General features: G+C 34.6%; 1 protein-coding gene across 1 annotated transcript in view; it reads left to right on the forward strand.

The window, feature by feature from the left end:
* Positions 1-26303, forward strand: part of LOC124898661 (beta-D-glucosyl crocetin beta-1,6-glucosyltransferase-like) — a 133800-nt gene extending 107497 nt beyond the window's left edge. The window contains exon 2 of the mRNA XM_047412390.1: positions 25747-26303. Within this exon, the coding sequence (XP_047268346.1) occupies positions 25747-26303 (557 nt within the window). The remainder of the gene's footprint in view (positions 1-25746) is intronic.
* The last annotated feature ends 1585 nt before the right edge of the window (positions 26304-27888 follow it).

The raw sequence follows: 27888 nt of genomic DNA on the forward strand, positions 1-27888 counted from the left end.
CTCGAAAGTCTCAATTTTATTTGTTTTGTTTTTTTCATATTTTGCTTATTTATTTAATTATTTATCCATTCATTCATTCAAAGCCTCGAAGCCAAAGTAGTAAACTAATACAGATGAAGTCGATTAGGGGCTAAAAGGTACAAAAAGATAGTTTAGGACAGGTTCTGGGCCAAAGCCTAATATTTAGATTTGGACAAGTAAAGATGGTCCGAGAGCTCAATTAGATTAGGAAAGGGTTGATGGATTTGGGATTAAGAGCCTAAATCACTTATTTCTCTCCCTTTTCTTTTTTAAAAAACTGACTTTGCATAAACCTCAAAAAATAGTTTTTTAATCAATTCTCTTTTCAATAATTAATTTTTTTTTAAAGTTAGTCAAAATGGTTTTCAAATAGTCTGGATAACCACAAGTTAGCGAAAATTTTTGGTATTTTAAAAATATTTCTAAAATGTTAATAGGAACCTCTTACCTGGGATTTTCTTAAAAGCCTAAGTCTTTTCTATTTTGAAACTTAGGATTTTATTTTAAAGTTTTTCTTAATTTCTTTTCAAATAAATTAAGTGGCGACTCTATAATTTCTTAAATTGTTTTGAAATTTTTTTTAGAGTTTTGAAATAGTTTAAAAAGTCGAAATCAATGTTTTCCAACCCTTTAAAATCAGAAAAAAGCAAAACAATCCCCTCCCCAAGATTGATGACTTGTTCGACCAACTTCAGGATGCAAATTATTTCTCTAATATAGACCTCAGATCCTGCTATCATCAGCTCGGAGTCAGAGAATCTAAAATTCTGAAGATGACTTTCATAATTTGGTATGCTCACTTCAAATTTGTAGTTATATCTTTTGGACTAACAATTCTCCTGTAGCTTTTATAGACTTGATGAATAGGGTGTTCAAGAAATATTTGGATATGTTCATTATAGTCTTCATAGACAACGTTATCATCTATTCTTGAAGTGAGGGTGAGCAGCAGACCATTTGAGGATTGTCTTGCAGACTCTCAAGGATCATTAGTTATTTGCTAAGTTCAACTAGTGTGAATTTTGGTTGAAATCAGTATCCTTCCTTGGTCATATTATTTTTGGTGAGAGCATTCGAGTTGACCCTCATAAGACTGAATCCATGAGAAACTGGCCTAAACTCATCTTTTCATTAGATATCAAGAGTTTCTTGGGTTTCGCCGATTACTACAGACAGTTTGTTGATGGGTTCTCTTCTATCGCTTCTCCCATATCTAGACTAACTCAGAAGAAATTCAAATTTTAGTGGTGTGATTCTTGTGAGAAAATTTTTCTGGAGATGAAGACTCAACTCACCTACACTTCAATTTTGACTCTACCAGAAGGTTCAGACAGTTTTGAGGTATATTGTAATGCTTCTACAGTTGGCTTATGCTGTGTTTTATGTAATGAGGTAAGCTTATAGCATATGCCTATAGACATCTTAAACATCATGAGAAGTAAGATAGTGATCCTATTCATGAGTATTTGGGTTCAGAATGGTTCATAATCTTACTTGGTTGTAGAGATAGGAAACGAAAGATAGTGATCCTATTTTTCTTAAGGTAAAGGAGGCAGCAAAAAATTCGGAGGTTGAGGTTTTATCCCAAGGGGGAGATGGTGTTCTTCATTGTCAGGGCAGGTTATGTGTTCCGAATGTGGGTGTCTAAGTCAGCGGATATTAACAGAAGCTCATGGTTTGCAATATTCGATTCATACCAAAGCCATTAAGATGTACTGCGATTTGCGAGAAGTGTATTAGTGGAATGGTATAAAGAAAGATTTAGCGAAATTTGTAGCTAAGTGTCCAAACTACTAGTAGGTTAAGGTTGAGCATCAGAGATCTAGTGGTACGCTTCAGGAATTCATCATACCCAATTGGAAGTGGGAAGTGGGAAGTGGTGAATATGGATTTTTTCACTGGATTGCCTCGTACTTGTTGTCAACATGATTCTATTTGGATCATTGTGGATTGGGTGACCAAGTCAACTTATTTCTTGCTAGTTAATACCTAAAACTCAGTCGAAGATTATGCTAAACTCTATCTTAGGAAGTTGGGGAAATTGCACGAAATCCTTTTTACCATAATTTTAGATAGAGGTACTCATTCACCTCTCATTTTTGGAAGACTTTTCAGAAGTAACTTGGTACCCAAGTTTATCTCGGCACAACTTTTTACCTGTATATAGACGGTCAGGAAGAGAGGACCATCCAAACCTTAGAGGACATATTGAGGGCTTTTCTTATCAATTTCAAAGGTAGTTGGGATGATCACTTACCTCTGATTGAATTTTCCAATATTAACAACTATCACTCCAGTATTCAAATTACCCCATTTGAGAGTCTATATGGTAGGAGATGTAGATCTTCTCTTGGTTGGTTTGAGATCTGTGAAGCTGCTTTGATAGGGATAAATTTAGCGTATGAGGCGATGGAAAAGGTTTGGTTGATTCGAGAGAGGCTGAGAATGACCCAAAGCCATCAGAAATCCTATGCAAATATGAGGAGAAGGGAGCTTAAGTTTTCTATAAGTGATATTTTATACTTAAAAATTTAGACCATGAAAGGGATAAAGATATTTAGCAAGAAAAGGAAGCTTAGTTCTCACTATATTAGCCCATATAAGATTTTAAGTCTGTTGGAAAGGTAGCCTAGGAGTAAGAGCTATCCGCGGACTTAGCATCAGCACACCCAGTGTTCTATGTCTCTTTGTAAAAGAAATGCATTGGTGATCCAGCCTCAGTAGTCCCTTTAGAAGGGATTTGCGTGAAAAAATAACCTCTATATAAAGAATTCCCAGTTGAGATCCATGATTGTCAGGTTCATAGGTTGAGGAACAAAAAGGTCAATTTAGTAAAGGTTATGTGGAGAAATTATTTAGTTGAGTAAGCTACTTGGGAAGCAGAAACAGATATGATGACCAAATACCCCCACCTCATCTCTGTGAACCTAGTCTCAATTTGAGGTAATAATCTCCTTAATTAATTAATTCTCTTATTCCCATCTCAACCATTCAGCTAGTTTCATATTGTAGCATGTATTCATAAGTTCAAGTTCAGTCTATACATCAGTCACAGATTCAGGTATCAAATTATGATTCAGCTTGTAATTGATCAGTGTAAGATCTTATCTTTTTCTTAATCTTTCAGCTCAGTCAATTTTATTCGAGGACGAATGATCCCAAGGGGTAGATATTGTAATGCCTCAAGTTTTCAAGCCTTATAGGCATCAAAAGATAGGCCATTAAATTAGTTTTTCAAGGTTGTAAGTCTTGCCTTAATCCGATGTCATGGCAAAAATTATGGATATTTTCCTAAGGGTTTGTCACACTACAGTGACAACGACTTTGGTGATGAGTCGTTACCAGACATAAGAAGTCATTATATGATATCCGTTTCCACTCTATATGTAACTAGAACCTATAAATCATCATCAGTGATGATGAGTCGTTAGGTGGTCTCGTCACTTTAGCAGAAAGGAACCTATAAATTGAGACTCCGACTATGACTACTCCTAGATACTTATAGTCATACCTTACGTGTCGTTGGGGGGAGATTCATTGCCTTAGCAGTGAAGAGCCTAAACCTCTAAACCTCAGGTCATGACTCAGACCATGACTCGTTGCTAGAGGGTACGAGTCGTAAGATGAGCTGCAACAGTTGGAACCAAAATTCCTGCACGTTTTAAACAAGAGCTCTTTGGTAAATTCCACCCCTTTGTAACCCAACTCACATTGTTTAAGCCCCCCAAAAACATCAGTTATCAAGGGTGAATATTACCCTAACCTCTCATAACTCATACATAAGTCAACACACAAAAAACAAAGCAATTCCTTTCTCTCTTAAAGCCAACTAGGGTTCATCAAGTAAGTTCAAGTTTCATGAACTTTCTTCTATGGGTTTGTTTTTAGGTAGGTGGGATTTCATCATTGAGAGTGGGTCCTAAGAACTCTCTAAATTTATAAGCATAATTCTTTTTCTCTTAAATTGGGTTCCAAGTCAAATCTGAATCTCTTAAATCTCCTCAATTTATGTGTATAACCTTAAGTATGTGTTTTCCCTGGGATTAGTGATTTCCCATAACTGAGAATATGATTTTTCCCATTTTATCTTATCAGCCGAGGACTAGTTATCTTATCAGCTATTTTTTTAGCACTTTATTTTACTTTAGCTTGTCAGGGTTAGTTAGGGACCTGTCCCAATAGCTCGTCATGATCTAGAGGCTTTCAGATAGTCAGGCAGATGTTAGGTTTTATGTTTCATTGAGTAATTCAGACAATGTTAGTATTGACTTGGTTTCTAGTCATTATCAATTCATTTTAGTTATCTTCCGCTCAGTATTTTGTTACTTTCCTTCCGTATTCATAGCTTATGCCAGACCATGGGTTAGCTCGAGGTCGCTTGTGACTCTAAGCACCGTGTTACGACTTAGGGGTAGTCTCAGATCGTGACACAACTCCTTCATCCTATACTCTAAATGAGGTACTCATAATTTAGAAAAACAAACATAACTCTAACAAAAAGAAAGAGGCAGCTCGTGGATCAAACATCACAGATTTATCTACAAGCTACAAGTTCAAGCATTCAAGTTCATACACAAATTCATGATTAAACTCAGAAGCCCCTGGATTCAAGTACAATTCAATATCAAAACCACCAAATTCAAGATAAAGTTTAAAAGCCCTTGAATTCAAATATAAGTCAAGATCAAGTCCACTAAATTTAAGATCAAGTTTGAAGGCTCTTGAATTTATATTTGAAAACAAGGATCAAATGATTCATAGAGATTGTAACACTCATATATTTGAAATCAAATAATGCGATTGTTGCAATATTTTTCTATCCCGATTATTTTTTTTCCGACTCGAATTTTACTATTTACACTCCTCCAAAGAAAAACATTAACTGTGTGCTAAAATTGACTATATTGCCCTTATTTAATTCTTCTCTCTATCTAATACTTCTCTTTTTGCATTATATTGATATCTCTTCATATTTATGACTAAGGGTAAAGGTGAAAAAAAATAAGTAATTATGCTTTAGTTTTGTTAAATGACATTTTTGTAAGGACGATAACTAATTAAAAATGGAGGAAGTATTTTAATTTAATATAGAGATAAAATGGTGATTTAACTTTCAACTTTAAGGCTTTCAATTTGTTCGAATGAAACGATTTGAAAGAAATAAAAGGAATGAACTTTTCTTTATTTTGATCCAAAAAGAAATGAGAGTAGCGTTTTTTCCTCGATCACTATTTGTTTGGATAAAACAGTTTCAAAGAAATTGAAGTAATTATATTTTTCCTTTTATCCCAAACAAAATGAATGTAAAATAAGAATAATTTGCATTTAAAATACACTAAATTTACAGTATGTACACTAACAAGATCACCACATGAATTGTATTATTTATATTATTAATAATTTTCTTAGATTGTTAATTGTTGTATGAAATATAGATAAAACATTAAAATTATGAAAACTGCACTAAGAAATTTTGTCATGACGGAGAAAGGTAGATATGAAAATAAAAAAAGTAAAGAACACCAAATTTAACATGAAAAAATCCTTCAAGTCGAAGGTAACAACTACGGAATCACAGAGATCCAAATTTCTTTACTATAATAATAACAGGGTTACAAATATTCTCCAAATGGCTGCACAACAAGAGTCAAATACAGAGAAGCAATAGACACCAACAAAAGTAAATAAAGAGAAACCATCCAAAATAAAGCTACTGTTCGAGACTCAAAGCCAGATGTTGTGAACCTAAATTCTACCTCCACCATTTAAATCAAACAGCAAGATATTAGGAACACTCAGTTAAAATTTTAGCCCGATCCAACAGTGAACAAGCTTGAAAATGCGATCTTAAGTTGGATGATCGAAGAGGAAAAACTGCAAAACTAAACACACTTTCTCTCTTTTCTCTTTGATGAAAGCTCTCTCAAAACCTCTCTTATGTGCTAATTTCTCTCAAAGACAAATACCAATGAGCATGAATAATTCTCTCTCAAATAGTCCTATTTATAGATGATGAGTGGTACTTTTCCTAAAGTCAAACCAACTCAAAATAGGAATAGAAATCCAAATTCTTTTCCAACTAGGATAGAAAACCGAAAGAGAATAGGATTAGGATATGAGCCTTTTGGCTGGAACTTGTGCTATGTCCCAACAAACTCTTCTTCCAGCCAAGGGGCCAAATGGCTCTTTAAACAGAGGAACTCATGACAGGCTTCACGCCTTCCAAAGTTCTACAGTACTCATTGTAGTCTAAAACCACACTTTCATTAGCATATCCATGGGAGTGTCATCAATGTATATCTTCTAAGATTCTAGACTTATAGCTAATCCTAGCACCATACAAATAGAAGACATTTTCATGATAAGAGAGAGAAATTCATCAAAGTCAACTCCCTTTCTCTGGCAAAAGCCTTTGATTACTAGCCTGACCTTATACCTAGGTGCAGAGATACGTTGCTCTTTATTTACTCTAAAGATCCATTTGTTTGTTATAGCTTTTTTACCTTTCAATAATTCTACTAACTCATATATGTCATTCTCGTGGAGTGACTTCATTTCATCTTCCATAGCTTATAACCACTCATCTTTGTGAGTATCTTGCATGGATTCATCATAATATCTAGTTTCTCCTATGTATGTCAAAAGTACATATATACTCATTTGGAGAATAACGTGTTGACCTTTGCTTCTCCCTAGAAGAGCATCTACAAGAGGTTTCAAGAATATCTGAAGTCGTAACTGAGTAGGACTTGGTTATTGATCAACCACAGTATCATTAGTCAAATTGAATGTAGGTTCAACACCCTCTTAATCATCATCTACCTTATTATCTTGGGCTCTTTCATGTGCAATAGATGTATCAACATCAACTAAGCTCTCATTCTTCTGAGAATTTATTTTCTCAGTCTTATCAATATCTTCAATAGTTTGTTCTTCAAAGAACACTACATCGGGACTTCTAATAATCTTCTTATCAATGGATGAGAAAAACGATACCCAAACTCATCTTGACCATAACAAATGAAAATGCACTGCTTAGTTTTGATCTCTCATCTTTTGGAATAACATACAAGCTTTACTTTGTGACTTTTATTGATGATCATTCTCACAAGCTCTGGGTATATCCTTTAAAACTTAAAGATCAAGTACTAGATGTGTTTATGGAATTTCAAGACTTATCTAAGAAATAAATTGGGAAGAAGCTAAAATATATTTGCACTGAGAATGACGGTGAATATACTGGTTCTTTTAAAAGCTATTGCAAATCACAAGGAATTTATCATTAGAGAACTCCACCTAAGATTCCTCAATTGAATGGCTAGGTATAAAGGATGAACCTCTAAATGTAGAATTGCAATCCTTAAGAAAGAGTTGAGTAAATCTTTTATAATGAAGGACTTGGGGCTTGCAGGGAAAATTTTAGGCATCCAGATACACAGAGATATAGATAAAAAGAAGCTATCATTATCTCAGAAGTAGTACATTAAGAAGGTATTGAAGAGGTTAAATATGACAGAAGCAAAAGTGGTTAGTACTGCTCTTGCTCAATACTTCAAATTGGTCCAATTACTAACAAAGAGAAGAAAGTGATGTCTTATATTCCCTATTCCTCTGCAGTTGGTAGTTTGATGTATGTTATGGTTTGCACTAGATTAGATATCAGACATGCTCATTGGTATTTGTCTTTGAGAGACACTATCTCATAAAAGAGGTTTTGAGAGAGCTTTCACCAAAGAGAGAAGAGAGAAAGAGAGTTTAGTTGCTGCAGTTTTTTCTCTCCGACTAGCCAACTTTAGACCGTATTTGTCAAATCATTCACCGTTAGATCGGGCTGAAATTTTGACTGGGTATTTTTAACATCTTAATTTTTTATTTGAATTATGGAGATCGGATTTGATTCTTTGCAGCATCTAGTTTTGAGTCCCAAACAATAGCTCTATTTTGGGTGGTTTCTCTTGATTTGCTTTTGTTGGTGTAGCTATTGCTTCTCTGTGTTTGTCCATTTGAAAAATATTTGTAATTCTTTAATTTTTATAGTGGAGCAAATTTGAATCTTTGAGATCCGGTGGTTGTTATGTAACGCTCCGAGAGTACACCCTCGATGCCATATGGTGCTTACGGTCATAAGTGACTACAAGCTAACCCATGAACTAGTACCTGCTATGAGCACTAAATAATAATAACAAAATAAAATGTGCGGAATATTTAAATTCTCTATAAGGTTTTAAATACTAAAATATTTTTGAGTCATAAATCTAAAATCAACTACCAAAAAAAAACTATCTAAAAATCGATAAGATAATGGCAAACTGACTGACTGTCTGAAGTATTTGAAAGCCTCTAAAACTGACTAACTGTGGAGTTGAAGGGACAAACCCCCAACTAACTCCAACTGACTAAATAGCTGAACTACTAACATAGCTTAATATAAGATAAAATCGTCCTCGAAGTATGAGGACTCACCACGACTGCTGCTGCTGATGCGCTAGAATGTCTAAGTGTGGTCAGGAACCTGAGCGTCCGAACCTAAGATATAAGACATCATAGAGAAAGAAATGAGTATGTGATCAATACTTTGAATGTACCGGTATACTAGATGAGGTTAGGCTGTTATGCATGGGTTATGTGCATGAGTAATAGCTGACTGAATGAGTAGAATAAGGTAACTGAATAACTGATATAAATACATGAATGCTGTAAAATCTGAGAATGCATGACCAAGTATATAAAGTGGTTCTGAAATAGTCTGTAAATTGAAATACTGAATCTGATAACCGAATAATTAATAAGCTGTATGTTATGGTCAAGTAAAACAGAACTGAGTTCTGTACTGAATATTGAAACTGAAACTATGAGAGGTATCATCTAAGCGACATGCCCCAAACTAAACTGATCGGGGTCCAACTTGTGACACCAGTTGGAAGGGTGCTAGTACCGTGCCACAGGTATAAAAAATAGTTATGTCAATTCTAAACTAACAGGAAGACGTCTTGTCAATCCTAAACTAATAGGAAGACTCATGAGATATGTGTCAACCCTAAACTAGCAGGAAGACATCTCAAACCTACGTTGGCTATATAGTTTTGTAACTCACGGATTGCTACTAAGGGTCAAACCTATACTAAGAATAATGCCCCCATCCCTAGGTTCATTCGGTGTTGAATCCTAGTCCAAACTGAACTGACACTAATTACGGGACTGAACTAAGTTTAACTGAAGAAGGAAATGACTCGTATTACTAAACTGATCCAAGTTTGACTGACATGATAACTGACTGAATTGATAATGCTCATACATTTCTGAAACCATTCTAAGAATACTAAGATTAAGTAAACAGATAAATTTTGAGAATTCATAATCCCCAGGACTCGATAACAATAACAATAGGGACACATGAAAGCTTTGAAACCGTGGAAGGAAATCATTGTTCACAATTATTCACTTAAGCATTTGATCAAACACATAGGAGACATGAATTTAAACATGGGAATACCTTTAAACGTGATGAGATAACACGATAGCATTACAAGCTAATAAACAGAGGATTTATTCTGAATTCTAATGAACATGATATGAAAATCACTATTTAAAACATTCTATAATGCATTTCACTTGAAATAATTTATAATCTTAACTTGAAATTTAAATGGTAAGAAATTCATGGACTTAACCATGGGAATGAGTGAAACATGTGGGAATAGCATAATTGCAATACTAAAATCATATTTAGGGATTTAATAATGAAATTTTATGCTTCCAACATGTAAGGGTTGCTTTCAATGAAAATAGATTGTAAACATCATGTAAAATTGAAATTCATAAAATCTTCATGGAGATAAATCATTATAAACATGTAATTTCATAATTTAAAACATAAAAGATGGATTCTTGGACTTCATGGGTGAAAAGGGCCCATGGATGAACATCTAACATTCCTTGACTGAAAAATTCGTGAAGGTTCTTGGTGGTTTTCTTGAAACCTGAGCTTAAATCTTGAAGGGGCTAGGGTTTGTTCTTGAGAGAGAAATACTATCTTGGAGAGAAATTATGAATAATGGGACATATAATGCCCTTTTAGGGTTTTAATTTCGTGTTTTGGATGGATATTGGTGAGGAAAAAATGGCAAGACTTCCTTGAGAAATTTGTAACTAGAACCCGAAATTGACCCTCACCGCAATGCGCTAAGGCTGTCATCGCGATTTTCAACGCGACATGATACAATCGCGGTGACTTACTGTAATCTGACAAGTATTATTTTGAACTTCACCACGATGCGGTGAGGTGACCACTACTATCGCCACCGCGACGTGCCAAAATTACGATGAGTTACTGTTTTGGAAATTCAAATGTAGTCCAAACCTCATCCAAAAAATCTAAAATTTACCCGAGACATGCTACTTACACCCCTGAACATAAATCAACTCAAAAACTTAAGTCTAGGGGTCGAGAAGGTCACTTTAAAAATCAATGAAGTTAAGAGGACAAAAATAAAACTAAGTCTCCAACACTTAGCTTAATTTTCAGGTTCTAAGTCTCTTATGCATGCACTATGAGCTAAACTAAGCTAAGAAAAGTACGGGGTATTATAATATCTGACTGAGTTTGAAACATGGTGACTGACTGAACTAATTCATGAATTCATGCAATGACATGAAGGTGAGTATATGACTGAGATAGAAACGAAAGATTCAATTTATGAGTAACCACTGCGTCAGGTTGGATCTGGTTTCGTGAAGAAAAGTTGAGAGATTTAGTACATGAAAACTCGAGGGTGTTACAACATCTCCCCCTTGGGATAGTTCGTCCCCTGAATGATACTATCTTGACTGAAATACTAAGAAAAGACTGAGATGATGCACAGGACTCCTACAAACTGAATCATGGTTGAACATCTGGAATCTGAAACTGATGCATAAACTGAACTGAGCTAAATTCATAATTTACAGGGGTGTAAATATTTTACCTCATGGAATATCCATATTCATAAGACTTCGAATATTATGACTAGATAGAAAGATGGAAACCATAGGAACCTGTCTGTCTGAATGCTAAGCTGAATTACTGGCTATACAAGATAACTCATACTGAAAGCTTATATGTAACTGGAGTATTTCTTCGACACTCTTTTATAAAGTTCTAATGACTTAGGGAGCAAAGAATCATGGGCATGGTCTGAATAAGACATCTGAATAAGAAATCACAACATAGCTAAAATTCTGTAATATGGAACACAGACCTACGAAGAATCACGCCAACACCGCACTTCTCAAATACTCCCTCAAATATACTATCTACTTCAACACCTACATGACATTCAAGCCTATCTTCATAAATATAACCTCGTTTAAAACAAGCATACAATAATCTTTCTTTAACCTTAAACATTTACTCTCTCCCATCTAAGCAATTTCTTATCACTATATCATTTCATAAGGAGATGTATTGAAAAGTTAAAACATGAGGACCTAAAGCATGAATGAACATTATACAGAACTTGACACTTAACTGAGGCCTGAGGAATAGAATACCAACATCATGGATTCATCAAGAGATCTAAACTGAGGATATACATGACATAATCTGAATTCCCCTAATCATTAGGAGTGTAGCATGAGTCATGGGAACTGAGCATATTGTAAAACATGAATACATGAGTCATGAGCTGCATGACCTAAGTTTGGAGTTCATAAATTCATGGAATATGATTCGGACTGTTGGGTGAACTGGAACTCCTTATACTAGGAACTGGAAGCATACTTTATTTTCTATAAAGTGTACGAATATGAGCTATGATCATAGGGATGACATGTAAAGCATGAGTAGATATCGTGAAAACTGAAATACAAAACTTTGCACTGAGATGAGAATGGGTTGGGCATCATCCTCCTTTACTGCTATTCTATAACATACTGCATCACTACTAGAATATGAGATCCTAACTTGGTTACTTGTTCTATCATCTCCCTCTTAGCTTCAAGCCATCATTCTAAGTCTGTGAACCACTTAACAAACTCTAAAATGAATTGAAATCACTGTACTCTAGAGTCTGAGATATAATAATACTCATAAATACTAAACTCACCCTGAAAGACTGCACCTGAAAGTGTAAAACCCTACTGTTGATACTTTATTCTGAGATAGAACTCTTAACTTTCTATAGCCCTAATATTCATCCTACAATAACTTAAACACTGACTAGCTTAGAATTTCTTGGAGTATCACCATACCATGAGTTCACACCATTTAGTGCTTCAACTCTACTTTCTATTAGCTCAATCTTCAAAGATTCAAACTTATATTCTAACACTTCTCATGGATATTCCCAAACCTTTAAGGAACCATAGTAACTTCCTTCATAACCTACTAATATCACATCTCCAAACTTATATTTCTCCCTAAACCATGAGAATTAAAACTATACCAACATCAACAATATATAATTTTAAATCATCAAACTTAAATTCTTACATACACTATTTCAAGCCTACTGATTCACCTTTTCATACAACTACCCCATGAATGCAAAAATCTATTGACTTCAGATAACACTATCCCCACTTTACTGCCTCTAAACTTCTGGATTCATGCTCCTAACTCTAGGTCATACACTATCATAGGATTCTTAGGAGGGATCTACAGGTGCATCTGACATTGGATTAGTGCATGAGTTTTTATCTGACATTGGATTAGTGCATGAGTTTTCATGATCATAAATAAAATCTTTAAAAACTTTGAAACATAATGAAACTGATGGGATACTTTTGAGTCTGCGGCAATTCCATAACTGTCTGCGGGGATTGTCTGAAATAGCCCTATCTGTAAGACTTTAAGCTTCATTGTTTTTGTTACCTTGAAAGTAAGGTAGAGTTATCATGAGTGGAGTATGAATTAAATCTACATAAGGTTCTTAGAGAACCATTCTATAGCACGACCTGAGACATAAAAGAAGGGAAACTTTTTCTAAAATATCTTATAGTCTCTTGTCCATTAGTGGGGCGCGCTTCATACCCATGCTCGAGACTCTACTCAACACGGCTTTCAAATTTCATAGGACACTTTAAAACCTTAGGCTCTGATACCAAGTTTGTAATGCCCAGGGAGTACACCCTGGATGCCACACGGTGCTTACGGTCACAAGTGACCACAAGCTAACCCATGAACTGGTACCTATTGTGAGCACTGAATAATAATAACAAAATAAAATGTGTGGAATATCTAAATTCTCCATAAGGTTTTAAATACTAAAATATTTCTGAGTTATAAATCTGAAATCAACTACCAGAAAATAACTATCTAAAAACTGATAAAAATAATGGCAAACTGATTGACTGTTTAAAGTGTCTGGAAGCCTCTAAAACTGAATAATTGTAGATTTGAAGGGACAAACCCCCAACTAACTCTGACTGACTACATAACTGAACTACTGACATAGCTGAATATAAGATAAACTTATCCTCAAAGTATGAGGACTCACCACGGCTGTTGCTACTGATGCGTTGGGATGTCTAAGCATGGTCAGAAACCTGAGCATCCAAACCTATAATATAAGACATCATAGCACAAGAAATGAGTATGCAATTAGTACTTTGAATGTACTAGTATGCTAGATGAAGTTGGGATGTTATGCATGGGTTATGTGCATGAGTAATAGCTAACTCAATGAGTAGCATGAGGTAACTGAATAACTGATATAAATGTGTGAATGCTATAAAAATTGAGAATGCATGACCAAGCATATAAAATGATTCTAAAATAGTCTGTAAACTGAGACACTGAAATCTGATAACTAAATAACTGATAAACTGTATGCTATGGTCAAGCAAAATTGAACTGAGTTCTGAACTAAATACTGAAACTGAAACTGTAGAAGGTATCATCTAACCGATATGCCCCAAACTGAACTGATCAGGGTCCAACCTGTGACCCCAGTTAAAAGGGTGCTAGTACCGTGCCATGGGTACTAACAATGGTTGTGTCAATCATAAACTAGTAGAAAGACATATTTTTAACCCTAAACTAACAGGAAGACTTATGAGATAGATGTCAACCCAAAACTAGCAGGAAGACATCTCAAAGCTACGCTAGCTATGAAGTTTTGTAACTCAGAGATTGCTACTAAGAGTCAAACCCTATACTAACAGGAATGAGCCCATCCCTGGGTTCGCACTGACACTGATTACAAGACTGAACTAAGTTTAACTGAAGAAGTAACTGACTCGGATTACTGAACTGATCTAAGTTTAACTGACATGATAACTGACTAAATTGATAATGTTCATACATGTTTGAAACCATTCTGAGAATACTGAGACTAAGTAAATAGCTAAATTTTGGGTATTCACAACCCCCAAGACTCGATAACAATAACAACAGGGACACATGAAAGCTTTGAAATCATGAAAGGAAATCATTGTTCACAATTATTCACTTAAGCATTTCATCAAACACATGGGAGACATAAATTTGAACATGGGAATACCTTTAAACACGATGAGATAGCACGATCACATGACAAGATCATAAACTGGGAATTTATTCTGAATTCTCATGAACATGATATGGAAATCACCATATTTAAAATATTTTATAATGCATTCCACTTGAAATAATTTATAATCTTAACTTGAAATTTAAATGGTATGAAATTCATGGACTTAAGCATGGGAATGAGTAAAACATGTGGAAATAGCATAATTACAATACTAAAACCATATTTAGGGATTTAACAATGAAATTTCATGCTTCAAACATGTAAGAGTTGCTTTCAACGAAAATAAATTGTAAACATCATGTAAAATCGAAACTCATAAAAGTTTCATGGAGATAAATCATTATAAACATGTAATTTCATAGTTTAAAGCATAAAAGATGGATTCTTAGACTCCATGGGTGAAAAGGGCCCATGGATGAACATCTAACAGACCTTGACTGAAGAATTCCTGAAGGTTCTTAGTGGTTTTCTTGAAACCTGAGCTTGAATCTTAAAGGGGCTAGGGTTTGTTCTTGAGAGAGAATTACTTTCTTGGAGAGAAATTATGAATAATAAAGCATATAATGCACCTTTGGGGTTTTATTTTCGTGTTTTGAATGGATTTGGGTGAGGAAAAAATGACAAGACTACCTTAGGAAAATTAAAATTCGTAACTGGAACCCGAAATTGACCCTCACCGTGACGCACCAAGGCTGGCATCGCGACTTTTACCGTGATGCAGTACAATCGCGGTGACTTGCTGGAATCTGATAATTGTCATTTTGAACTTCACCGCGATGCGGTGAGGTGACCACCGCTATAGCCTCCGCGACGCGCCAAAATTGCAGTGAGCTGTTGTTTTAAAAATTCAAACATGGTCCAAACCTCGTTCAAAAAATTTGAAACTTACCCGAGACATGCTAATTACACCCATGAACATGAATCAACTCAAAAACTTATGTCTCGAGGTCGGGAAGGTCACTTTAAAAATCAACGAAATTAAGAAGCCAAAAATAAAATTAAGTCTCCAACACTTAGCTAAATTTTCAGGTTCTAAATCTCTTATGCATGCACCATGAGCAGAACTAAGCTAAGAAAAGTACGGGGTATTATATGTTATCTTAAACTTGAAGGATTTTTCCACGTAAATTGGGGGTTCTTTACTTTCTTTGTTTACGTATTTACCTCTCACCGTCATAACAATTTTTTGGGCTTATTTTAGAAAATATACAAATTAACAAAACAAATCTGAAGTCAGTTCGTAAAATCAAACAAAACATATGAAGTGATAGATGAGTTTATTTTTTTTTATATAAAATATAAAACTTTTGATCAAACTTTATCATTTAAAAAGAATCCAACAAATATTTTTTGACCCAAAAACATATTTGAAGCAAATTTTAGGATTTGAAAACTAATCTACAACTAAATAATTTTTATAGCTAAAAAAATATTTAGCAAAAAGATTTCAAAAAATACTTTCAAAATCTTTGCCAAAACGGGTCCTGAGTAGAAGTGCCTAAAAGATTAGAAAAGAATTTCAATTTAAACTGCAACTTTGTTACTATCCCCCTCCAAAAATAAAAGGGAGGTGGGATACCATCGGAAAGGATCTGAAAGTAGATAAAGTTGCTTCATTGAAGATTTTGACAATTCGTTGATTTTCAAGAGTTTTGAGAAATTATGAAGTTTCCAACTGACATATTTGGATGGAATCCCATGTTTAGTTGATTAAATTATTTAAAAAATATTTTCTCTATCAAAACAAGTTTCATAAAAATGAGAAAAATAACATTGATAGTGGTAGTATTGACTCAAGCAGCAGAAGTGACATTGTAAATTTATTATCTCCTCCCCACTCATTCAAACCCCCCATGGCCCCACTCCTAGATCATCCCACCATAGCTACCCCCAAACCCACACTCCCCATTCTATTGCGCCTCCATGATATTTTGCTAGAATACATATAAATGTTATTGAGATAATATTTTCTTACTTACTAACCAAACACTAAAAAATAAATAAAAAATTCACTTACTTTTTCAGAAAATATTTTCTAAAAGTTCATTTTTCATTGAAAATATTTTTCTTCCTACCAAACACACCCTAAAATTGCTATATTCCAATTGACAGCCCTCTCAGTAATAAGATTACATTATATTTGAATCATAAGACCATCATTTGAATAATTTGTGCTAACAAATAAAAAAAACATATGAAAAAATGGCAACAAATAAAGCATTTACTCCTTTTTCTATCTAGCGTCTTGCATCTACAATATTATTGCCATGATGGATTATATGCCTTGTCTTGAAACAAACTGCATTTTCAATATTTTCCTTCCTACCAAACACACCCTAAAATTGCTATATTCCAATTGACAGCCCTCTCAGTAATAAGATTACATTATATTTGAATCATAAGACCATCATTTGAATAATTTGTGCTAACAAATAAAAAAAACATATGAAAAAATGGCAACAAATAAAGCATTTACTCCTTTTTCTATCTAGCGTCTTGCATCTACAATATTATTGCCATGATGGATTATATGCCTTGTCTTGAAACAAACTGCATTTTCTCCAACAGTAAAATAATAGGAAGCATTTGGTTTTTGTTGGGTTCAAAATCGAGTGGCGTTATGCGGAAGTTAATATTTTGCAAATCATAGAAGCGATAATTTAGATGACACAAAATTAAATAAAAAAATATAATATTATTTATAATTTGACCAATTGACCTACACATTAAAAACTAAATCAAAAACATAAAAACTCTTCGAGAGAAAATCTTCCCCTAAACAAAACTCTTAAAGCACTACATTGTGGATGATATGGTTGTTATATGAGAAGAGGGTATTCTATTGATAGAGTTCCAAAATATTTCCTCCAAGAAAGAGGTTAGCCAAATATGAAAAAAAAAATTATATTTTCCTTCAGAAAAAAAGTAAAAGTGATTATGGTATTACTTTTATTTTCCTTCTAAGAAAAGTAAAACTTAAATTTAGGAAGAAATCGGGGGAAAACCCTAATAATCTCTCCTTTTTGGCTTGAATTTCTTGACTTGATCCGCCTTCTTCACATGCATGATCTTCGTTCTTCACATAATCTTCATCAATACTGTTTGTCATGATTAAAAATAAAGTTTAAAATATCATGACTAAAAATAGGTTAAAAATTAGTTTTTTATTTTTATTTTTAAAGATACAGCAACATGAATGTTGAAAATATGATTGACACTTCTTCTCCACATGTAGTGGGACAAAAATCTTCATTATCATCAAATTGGTTGCAAATTAATTTGAACTGCTTTGAAATTGTCTTCAACCTTGTTTCACCAAATAATTGAATCATTGAACCATAAGCTCAGATACCACTTGTTAGGTTCGAAATCGAGAGGATGTAATGCGAAAGTCAATATTTTACAAACCATAGAGGCGATAATTCAAATGAGACAAAACTAAACTAAAAAGCATAATATTATTTATTATTTGGCCAATTGGCCTACATGTTAAAAACTAAATCAAAAACATAAAAACTATTTGAGAGAAATCTTTCCCTAAACAAAACTCTTAAAGCACAACGTTGTGGATGATATGGTTGTTGTATGAGAAAGGAGGTATTCTACATATAGAGTTCCAAATTTTTTCCGCCAAGAAAGAGGTTAGTCAAATATAGAAACGAATTATAATTTTCTTTCTGAAAAGGTAAAAGTAATTATGGCATTACTTTATTTTCCTTCTCAAAAAAATTAAATTTGGTAAGAAAATAAGGGCAAAAACCCTAACAGTTTTCACACAATTTTTCTTCTATTCACTAACTTTCGTTTATTCTTAGAGCTAAAATCACATCTCTAAAGTTTCTTTAAAATTATAAAGATTCACCAATATTAAGAAAGATGAAAAGCATGCCTATAAATTTCTTAAATGAGCAGTAGTCCTTGCATTTGAATATGCACGACTGGAGATATGAGAAGGGTACTTTTATGAGTTTTTGGCTAGGTGGAGGGAGGTATTGGTTGAGCATGGATTACTTTACTCACACTACTATTTTTTGACTGTATTTATTGAAACAAACCTCATAAATTATACATATTTTATACATAAATGTTCCACTATATGTGCAGTTTAGATCAAGATTAGAGTAGTAGTTAGACGCGTACATACTCCGAGTATTAAAGATCTAACATTGATCTTTGCTAGTTTCTAATAGTTAAAGTTGATCAGCTTATCTAGTTACTGGAGTCTCTCTAACTTACCTAAACTTGTTAATTTGCACACTCTTTCTGAACGGTTGTGGTGGGTTGCTTCTCGACTCAGGGAACTGTTCCCAAAATCACACACACGACGCGAATTAGGAGATAAATGAATAAACAGTGAAGGAATACCGAAAAGTGAAGACACAACACTTTTACGTGAAAACTCCTTGCTCAAGGGAGAAAAATCATGACCTGCCTTTAGGATTTCAAGCTTCACTATATTCAAGAAACCTCTTGAATATATGTTCCAAGAATTAAACTCCTAATCCTTCGTTTCCTAGTAATAACTCTATTACAAGGAAACTCAAACAGTAACTGTACCCAAGCAGTAACTCTACTGCTTCTCACCCCAGCCAACTCTAGCTGACAACACCTCCAACTAACTCTAGCAGGATTCCTCAAGCTAACTCTAGCTTGGACAATCACCTAACTCTAGATGATTACAAAGAGTTGATTACGCCACAATACCTACTACAATCATAAGAAAACTTAGGCAAGCATTTAAGTGTAGATTACAAAGACTAATCTATAACAAGAAAATAAAGAGAAACTCGATGAACAACAAGTTTCCTGCTGTTACAGTTTCAGCCTTTGATTTGCAGTACTACAACACTTCAGAAAAATATTTAATTATAAGTATATGGAAGTGTTCATTTTCTTGTTGAGGAAGATGATCATTATATATCTTGACACAAGAAAACCTAGAAGCCATCTCATTAGTTGAGGCAAAAAGGTGGCAGCAACTTTTCACCAATTTTTATATCGTGTGTCAGTTATGGTAGGTTGAATATGATAGTGATAGGTGATCTCAACCTGTTCCATAATACGTAAAAGGCCTTTGTCATCACAACAAGGGCTCCAGAGAATAGGTCCCAAACTATGAATTTGTCAATCATCAAAACTAAGGATTTAAATAATTTTTCCTTTTTTTATGATGACAAACCCATACAATCAGATCATCATAATCAACATCTTCAATCAATTTCTACATAGCATAGCCTACACTTCAGCAACACAACATAAGCAACAAGATCACATAGTAGACTAGTTTACCCAACCAATTTCCCCTATCACTGATGCCTATAAGAAAGCAGGCATCCTCCACCTTGTTCCCCCTATCAATGACCATTTAAGTTTCCCTTGAATGAGAGAACTATTGTCTTTATTAGCACACTATATTTCTATACATTATACTGACAACATGTTACACATATCTGCGCAACACCGCACCATAGCTGAGACACTACATATCTATACATATATACAATATACAAAGGCAGACAACATATCACATTTTCTCGCTTTTGACATCATTGAAAAGGTTAAGAAATAAACCATAGATAAGTCATACATGTTATTTCATGGCCATTAAGGCAATACTGATATGAGTAAAAGAGGGGTAAATAGAAAAGAGAGAGGTGATAGCACAAGTAAAACTTTATTCAAAGATCAATGTGTCAATCAAAAAATAATCAGTACCAATTATTATTCAAAAACAAGAATCAAATAAAATTAAAAAAATTGTGCCTATCACTTATCAGAGACAAAATAGGGGTAAGAGAGAGAAGGTATCACGGGGCTTAATGAGAGGGCTAGAGGTAAAGAAGTAGAGATCATATTGGAAAGTAATTAAGAAGAAGTTCATGTTGCTCGATCTAGCTGCCTAAGGAGTAGATTCATTCTTTCTTGTTTTGCAGCATGAACCTTGAGAATTTTTTTTGTTAGAGCTTTATTTTTCTCAATCAAAACTTCAGCTCGAGTTTCTAACTTCTTCACCCTCTCATGCAGGGCCGTATTTTCTACTTTCAACTCTCCACGGGAATCTGCTCCCTCATCTGCTTGTGTACCTGATCTTATCCTCAAAGTAACAATCTCACCATCCTTCTGAGCTACTGTGGCTGTAAGTACAGCGACCTCCTCTCTAGCATCTTTTTCACCTCAATCAATTCAGACACAAAGAACTTAGATTTCCCACTCCCTTTCTTAGGGATAGAGTCAATTTCTTCTAGGGTGGTGAAGTTAAATCTCTGCTTCACTAACCCTTTCTTTCCCTTACGACACTTAGCATAAAAGTAGGCACACACTCTATTTATCCAACAACCATAAGGTAAATCATTATTACCATTATTTTCAAATATGACTGTACTAAAATGCTTGATAACAATCGCAGGGAGGTTCACCTTTTAATATGTGGATGGCATTTCTATGTGATAAAATCAGGGCCAGTCACATTACCCCTCTTTTCAGATCTGAGGAGGAGGGCCCTATGTACTAATTCAAACAACAACTAATATTCCCCCTTTAAAACCTTTTTGTTATTAGACTTATTGTTCAAATCATTAAGATCACACATATTCCCAAGAATCGTGCAGACCCTTCTCCTAATCTGATGGTCTTAACCCATGTTATAGAAATGTCAAGGATCTCAGAGAGAGTATCCTCATCCAATCCCACATCTACCCTATTGACTTGAGACATTACATACAGACCATCATCAGAAAATTCCAAGTTATTGTAAAATATTCCTACCTCTTTCTCATATAACTGGGGCACAGGTAACACAAAAAGGAATTCTAAATATTGATACTCCTCCCAGTTAATAACTTTCCTCATGCCAGGAAATCAACAATTATCGGATCAAAAACTATTCCTCTCAAGACTTCTTGGGTCTGAGGTTTTTCGTCTAGCTTCTCGAGATAACCTTTTCTCTAAGGATGATGTACCCCTCTTTAATGAACCAGTTTCCCTTATAATGGGCTCAGAAATATTTGAGGTCCTTAAAAATTTTATACTAGGACCTGATCTTTTATCCTCAACTTTTGTTGACTTTTTCTCTTACTGGGGAAATAGGGCGCCTGCCTTCGAAATAACATACTTTTTCCCTTCCTCTGTGAGGAAATTCTTACATTTCTTACATTTTTCTGAGTAGGAGAAGTATGATCGGAATCATAGGACTTATCTTCAAAGTTGCTCTATCCTTCAAACATTTTCTTAATCTCACTATCAGTATCATCAGGATCCGGTTCAACAATATCAATTCCACATTTCTTAGGCATTCTTCTTCATTTAGCACTCTCCTTACTTCTCTCCAGTACATTCTTTATTATATTCCTTGTATTTGACATTGTCTCATATGTTGAGGATACGGATCTTTTCTTTGATGTTTTCCAAGATAATGGTTTGTCATCCTTAACATCAGTACCACCCCAGTTACTTTTATTGTCACGAGATGGATTAAGCATAGATGGAAGCACTATATTTTCATCAACAGTACCCTTAGGGGAATCATTTTTTTGTCTAGTATGCAAGACTGGTAAAATAGTAGGGTCATGAAATTTACTATTGGAGGTATTGGTACTAGTATTTCCTTTATATGAAGAGTCACTGGGTTGGATCATCTTTTTCTGAGAATAATGAGTTTTGGCAATTTATTGTAGGGAGAGTGGAGTGTATTTAGAAATGGCAAAATGTTCTTCTAAATCTGAAGGTATTGGGGGAGTATCCACTACTTTTAAAGGAAGAGGTTCATCTTTCTGGGAAGAGGAAAATGAGTAGGACATTTTTCAGAGGTTGGAAGAACTATAGGATAGGGGAGATTCAATCTTTTGAATTTCCTCAATAGTGATTTAGGAACTGATGAGTTTGAATAAGAGAGGGAAACTAATCAGATTTTGAGCCTTATATAGGTTATTAAAATACAATTGAGATTAAAGGGAATGATGCATTTGAAAAAGACGTGTCTGGTCAGATGAACGCATCTATTGAGTTTGGAGTACAAGTGACAGCTTTTAAAAAAGGCGGGAGAGAGACGTGACATAGTTATTAAATATTTAGAATGGTCATTCTTTATGAACAACAAGTGGTACTGACCTAATTAGGAACCAGGTCCCTAAGTGATGATAGACTTTAACAGTTTTGTGCCTCACCACTTCTTTCATATCTTTTCTTCCTTGCCATGGGTGTATATCTGCAAAGATATGAGACTGTATTAGACACATAAGTCATTATTTGGCCTGTATACTTGCTCACCATTTCATATCCATAGAAGAAGAATCATGAGAGTTTCCCGTATTCACACGACTTCACCAGCTCTACCCTTTCTTGAGACACTTGACTAGTTCCCTATTTTCATTACTAGGGATGTACCAAGGATGATTCCTTCAATGCGTCAAGAAGTCTCTCTTTTGATTGAGTCACAGAGCCATCATTCACTTGTCTTAATTACATTGTTATGGAGACATATCTCTACTATGAGTGTTCAGTAAGAGGTAAACTTCAATTTTTTATTCAAAATCTCTGAGCAAACATTATTGTCAACCTGTGTTAGTTGCTCCCTCTTTCCTTTCCCTACATCATTAATAATTTGTTAGCTTTGGAAACCTATTTGAGTCTGAGTTCCCAATAAGATGACAAAGAAAGGATTAACTTCTTCTTGGTCCAGTTTGTCCATCTTTGCTTGCTTCTTCGAGACACTATGGAGCTTCTCTTATCTTTCAAGACTCCAATCTTGGAATAACACTCTTCTTTGAAGTGACCCTTCTTGCCATATTGAGTGCATGAGACATCATTCTCACTTTTTATAATTCTGGATAAGAAGTCAGATTCATCTACTTGGCAATCAGCGTTTGCCATTGCTGGTGAAGAGACAGTCCACTTAAGCATTTTCTCGAGGTCAGTTTTAACTTTTTAAGTTCCCCCTCAAGGAAAGAATTTATGTTTGTTAAGGTAGATAAGTCAGCTCTGGCATTTATCAAATCTTCTTACAACTGAAACTGAATCCTACTCCCTTTACCTTTACCCTTGAGATCCTTCTCAGAGATCTCATCTACTATCTTGTTCAACTCATCATTTTCACACGTGAGGCCTTACAAGTTTCTTGTTGCTCTTCTATTTGCACACTCAGATTTTTTTGTTTCATTTGCATATTTTGCCAGCTCTTCCATCAATCTTCTTTTTTCATTTCTGAGTTCTGTTACCTGAACACTTATCTTAATTACCTCTTCCTCACGTTTTTCCCAGTCCTCTTTTAAATCTTTTTTATCTTTGGCAAGATCATTTAAAGAGTCAATTAGTATGGAGGCAAAATATTTGAGCCTACCCATGGAGTACTCCTTTAAAGCTTTCTTTGATGTCATGAAGTATGGTAGATTTATCTTCATTTTTAATGGTATCTGTCATCAATACAAGGATTGCATCAGGGTCATTTTTCTTTTCTTCTACTGCTATGATGGGAATATCTTCTCTTTGCTCAGACTCAGTTGAGTTGTTTGATGAGTCATTCCAACAAGCTGCAAGCACCTGACTAGCAATCTTGTCAGCCTCAGATCTCTAGTTATATTTTATAGTGAGCCACTGCTTCCCTCTTTTAGACAAGTCTTTAAATCTATCCAAAGCTTTGAGAACTCTTTTAGCAATCCGAGTTGTTTCAATGACTTCAGAGGTGTAAGTAGCTTGTGAAGCCTCCATTTCTCAGGATCCTTCCAAGGTATTAGCCTTATTATGGAATACCCTCTCTGATACCAAATGAAGGGTTGGGGTAAGTTGCTCTTCGATTCAAAAAACTATTCCCAGAATCACACACGCAACATGAATTAGGAGATAAATGAAATAAACAGTGTAGAAGTACAGAGAAGTACTCCTAATCCTTCGTTTCCTAGCAATAACTCTATTATAAGAAAACCCAAGTAGTAAGTCCATTGTTTCTCACCCCAGCTAACTCTAGCTGTCAATACCTCCAGCTAACTGTAGCTTGAACAATCACCGAACTCTAGATGATTACAAAGAGTTGATTACACCACAACACCTACTACAATCATAAGCAAACATAGGCAAGCATTTAAGTACAGATTATAAAGACTCAACTATAACAAGGAAGCAAATAGAAACTCGATGAACAAGTTCCCTGTTATAGTTTCAGCCTTTGATTTGTAGCGTTGCAACACTTCGAAAAGATATTTAATTATAAGTATATGAAAGTGTTAGTTTTCTTGTTGAGGAAAATGAGCATTATATATCTTGACAGAAGAAAACCTAGAAACAATCTCATTGGTTGAGGTAAAAAGGTGGCAGCAACTTTTCCCCAACTTTTGTACCGCGTGTCAGTTGCGGCGGGTTGACTGTGACAGCGACAGATGAGTCCAATATGTTCCCTAGTACATAAAAGGCCTTTGTCATCACAAGGGCTCCAGGAAACAGGTCTCAAACTATGAATTTGTCAATCATCAAAACTAAGGACTTTAACACTTTCTCTATTAAGATATCCTAAATCTCTGTACAAAAGTAATTTGGAATTAGATTAACACATCACTTCTATGATATCTAAACTAAGTATGTAATCCTATTGTGCTTCTGTTTTTGGTAAATTGCTATGATTTACCACAAGGTGCATTATTAGAAAAACAAACATCAAGATTTTTGCTTTTTACGTTTTAGTAATTCATAACTAAACACTTTAAGTTATTTCGTTTTACTTTTTGGTAAAAAATAGCTAAACACTTGAAGTTCTTTCCTTTCCTTTTAGTTAACTAACAACTTCATTGCTTGCTCTATCTATAAAAGATCTAAAAACAAAAATAATTTTCACAAGAGAAGAAGAAAGAAAAGAACTTGAGGGAGCTTTTCCATCATGGAGGAAATACAAGACACTAACACTACAACTCTGAAGGTTCTAATGGTTCCATGGTTAGCTCATGGCCATGTGATCCCTTATTTAGAACTAGCCAAGAAACTCTCCAAAACCAATCTTTTCTTCATATACTTTTGTTCAACACCTATCATTCTCAATTCCATCAATCAAGAAAATTTACCAAAAAACATCCAACTAATAGAATTCCCTTTACCACCATCACCACAACTTCCTAGCCACCAACACACCACCAATGGCCTACCCAAAAACCTTATTTCAACCTTAATCCAAACTTTTGGAGAAGCTGGCTCAACGTTTGTCAAAATTCTTGATTCTCTCTGTCCTGATTTGCTTATTTTTTATGGTTTTCAGCCATGGGCACCAGAGCTTGCTTCTTCAAGAAAAATTCCTGCCATTCATTTCCTAATTGTCGGCTTTGCTTCCATATCTTTCTTCTATCACCGTTATCTGTATATTGGCAACAGAAACTTCCATTCTCAGGAATTTTCCTTAAGGATTATGAGGCAAAGCAACACCAACGCGCCGCGGAAATGAACAAGTCCATAGGACCAAATCTTGCTTTCAACGGGCTGGAAAGTTCCCATGGCATTATTTTGATCAACACTTGTAATGAAATTGAGGGGAAGTATGTCGCTTATCTCTCGACTCTAAGCAATAAAAAAGTCATACCTGTTGGTCCACTTATTCATGAAACGCCTACAACTATAGAGAATGAGGAGAACTCCAAGATTATCCAATGGCTAGACAAGAAGGATGAGTCCTCTTGTGTTTATGTTTCATTTGGAAGTGAATATTTCTTGTCCAAAGAGGAAATTGAAGAAATAGCTCATAGTTTAGAGCTAAGTGAGTTGAACTTCATATGGGTGCTTCGATTTCCATTAGGTGAAGAAATTAACATTGAAAAATGATTTACCAAAAGGTTTTCTTGATAGAGTTAAAGGAAAAGGTGTCATTGTGAAAAAATGGGCACCTCAAGCAAGAATTCTTGAGCATGCAAGTGTTGGGGGATTCTTATGTCATTGCGGATGGAATTCTATACTGGTAAGTTTACATTTTGGAGTTCCTCTTGTAACCATGCCTATGCACCTTGATCAACATACTCATTCAAGAATGGTGGTCGAGCTAGGGACAGCTATGGAGGTTGTGAGAGATGATCAAAATGGGAAACTGAATAAAGAAGAGACATCAAAAGTGATAAGAAATGTGGTGATGGAAAAGAATGGTGGTGAAAATGTGAAGGCAAAAGTGAAAGAATTGAGGAAAAAGATAAGAGAGAAAGGAGAAGAAGAGTTTGACCAAGTTGTTAAGAAGTTGTTGCACCTTTCTACCAAGAATAAGCAGTGAACACTTACATGACATAAAAGAAGAGTGCAAAATGGAGCGATCTTTTTCCTGCGTGAAATATTGAATTGTACTTTTCTTTTTGTTCTGGAAAAAAAACTCTGTGGTGTTTCTCAGCTTTCGAATAGATGAAAGTGAAGAAATGTTTCTGTCGACATTGCAGATTGCACTCGATCTATTACGTTGTCTCTGTCTTCGTCTCAAAATTTCTTTTAAAAAAGAATGATCTACTTATTTTTTAATCTATTTAAAAAAAATGACCTCTTTCCTTTTTTACAATATTTTAATTTCAACTTTTCACATGACATATTTAAAACCTCAAGTTTAAAGGACATTTTAATACATTTGACACAACTTTAATTTAAGGCCACAAGATTCAAAAGTTTCTTTATTTTCTTAAACTTTGTATCAAATCAAAGTAAGTATTCATCACCAATTCCTTCCCATGGCAATAACTAGAATGAAAAAAAAGGGAAATGTCAATGCATCCAGGAAAAAATGATTACTCTATCAATAGACCTGCTAAAACCCCGAACCATAGCTTACTTAGTACTGGTGCCACAGAGAGATACTCCCTTTGTTTTGGAATAAGTGAATTGTTGAAGTATTTATTGGTGTTTCAAAATAAGTGAATCATTGATTTTTTTAAAAAAAATTTATCCTTACGATTTGACAATCAATTAACTTTTGAAAAAGTTTATAAGTTCAAATTTTTCCTTTTTGGGTAAAAATGGAAAGTTATGTTAAATTAACGTCTTTAATGTTTTTTCCTTAATTTATGTGCTAAAATCCAACAATTCATTTATTATAAAACGGAGGAAGTATGTTTTTAGATCTCGCATTGAAAAACCTCCTTCTTTTGTATTATTTGTTGGAATAGATAATACATATATTATCAGATGCATATGTAGTTAAGAGCTGCTTAGAGTTGGACATAGAATTCCTAATTCAAATTGAAATGTACAATGATTTGAGAAATAAGATTTTCCTTTACATCACCTTCTTTTTTATCGAGAATTTCTATTCTTTTTTAAACTGAGGGAGTAATAGATTCCATTTTCCTCCTTTAAAAAAGTATGTAGCAAGGGAGGGGTAGGTTTGAGTGAGAAGGGAGAAAAGGGTGAGAGCTCCTAGGAAGGGGCTAAAAAAAAA

This window comes from Capsicum annuum, chromosome 1 (assembly GCF_002878395.1).
Source record: "Capsicum annuum cultivar UCD-10X-F1 chromosome 1, UCD10Xv1.1, whole genome shotgun sequence".
Classification (NCBI taxonomy): Eukaryota; Viridiplantae; Streptophyta; class Magnoliopsida; order Solanales; family Solanaceae; genus Capsicum; species Capsicum annuum.